Genomic DNA, 1554 nt, shown 5'->3' with positions numbered 1-1554 from the left:
GCTCCTCTCTCAGTGCGGTATAACTCCTGTCCCAGTCTGTTGGGGGCTGGGTTGTGTGGGGGTGGCTCTCTCAGTCTCTCCATGGTAATCTGTCTCTCTCACAAACGGGTATTTTTACCTTTGAGAAGAACACGGAAGCAGCAAACATTTTCCTCACCGGGATTTCCAGCTCATTCTGATCCAATATAAAAGAGCGAATGGAATCAGGAATAGATCAGAAAGCGCTCAGGGCTGAACGCAGCAGAAGCGGAGGGAAAAACATTGGGAGCGAGTCAGAGAGAAATGGGAAGGACAGAGACGGTAAGAAAAGTTTCCGAGTGAGGGAGAGAGTGGGAATAGACAGAGTGTGAAAGGGAAAGACTGGAGAGAATCTCCCTGGATTGAGCCAGCCTGGAAAGCTGAGAGTCCTTCCTCTCCAATACTTTACACTCTGCCTGTGCGGCCATTCCTGGGCAAGTGTTCTATCCCACTGCAATCCTTTAATTCCAAAAGTGGGAACAGTTTGTGGGAGGGTGAGGTGGGAATCATGGGGTTTGGGAATCTCTGCAGTTTCTTGAGGTTTTTTTGTGTGATTTGTTCCTGAAGCTTCTCGTGGTCTTGCTGACTCTGACTGGCACAGTAAGGGCTGCAGCTCCTCTCTATTGTTGGGAGCCGGAGAAGATGGAGAGCTGGGGCACGGGGCTCCAGAAACTGCTGAGCAGGAGTAACATCAACCGCTTCCCCTCGGTCACCCTGGTGAAGGAGCTGGAACAGCAGAAACACAGCGGCTTGAAAAACTGTCCCAATCTCCAACAATATTCCTCACACAACAGCGCCATCCACCATCGCTCCATCTCCCCCTGGGAGTACAGGTAATGACATAGACAACATTCACCGTGTGGGCACAGAGGGGGCAAGGAGGGTGGCAGGGAGGGCCAGTGTGGGCAGGGGAAGGGGTAAGGGTGGTGGTGGGGGGACAGTGGGGGGGGCTGTAGCAGGGTAATGTTGGCAGGGGTGGGTAGACACAGACTGTGTCTTGTTCTCTCCTCTCTCTCTGAATGGTCTCTTTATTTTGATTGCAGGATTGATTACGATGAGAATCGATACCCTCCAAAACTGGCCTTTGCTCATTGCCTCTGTGATGGCTGCATTGATGCAGAGACTGGGGAGGAGACTCTCTCCTTCAACTCAGTGCTCCTGGAACAGACAATGTTGGTTTTGCAGCGTCAGACCTGCCCTGCGCACCCCGGGCAGTATAGCTTCAATCTGAAGTACATCAAGGTACCCATTGGCTGTACATGTGTCCTACCCAAGAAGAGCTGACGATCTCCTGTGGAACCATTGGCTGTCCCCTCTAGGAGGGATATTTACTACAACTCAGTAAAGTGTTTCTTGTGAAACACACAGCATATATTTTATGGATAGATGTCAACCAGACAGAGAGAGTCTGCTTCCGATTCCGATTATCTCAGAGACTTGGGCTACTGGCCACAGGAGTCACTGTGATAATCTGAACTTAACCCACCCCTGTATCAAGCAACACTGACAACCAGTTAAACTGGACTGAGAGAGAGA

At 50.8% G+C, this 1554-nt stretch overlaps 1 protein-coding gene across 1 annotated transcript; it reads left to right on the top strand.

The window, feature by feature from the left end:
- Positions 1–261: 261 nt before the first annotated feature.
- On the top strand, positions 262–1302 carry LOC145341728 (interleukin-17C-like). Its single transcript, XM_080186589.1, has 3 exons — positions 262–300; positions 586–851; positions 1062–1302. Exons 1-3 carry the CDS (start codon positions 283–285, stop codon positions 1300–1302), a joined length of 525 nt encoding a protein of 174 aa, XP_080042715.1. The 5' UTR covers positions 262–282.
- The last annotated feature ends 252 nt before the right edge of the window (positions 1303–1554 follow it).

Source organism: Carcharhinus amblyrhynchos, chromosome 4 (genome assembly GCF_965287045.1).
Source record: "Carcharhinus amblyrhynchos chromosome 4, sCarAmb.v2.hapA, whole genome shotgun sequence".
NCBI classification, from domain to species: domain Eukaryota; kingdom Metazoa; phylum Chordata; class Chondrichthyes; order Carcharhiniformes; family Carcharhinidae; genus Carcharhinus; species Carcharhinus amblyrhynchos.
This window is presented reverse-complemented; position numbering and strand designations above follow the sequence as displayed.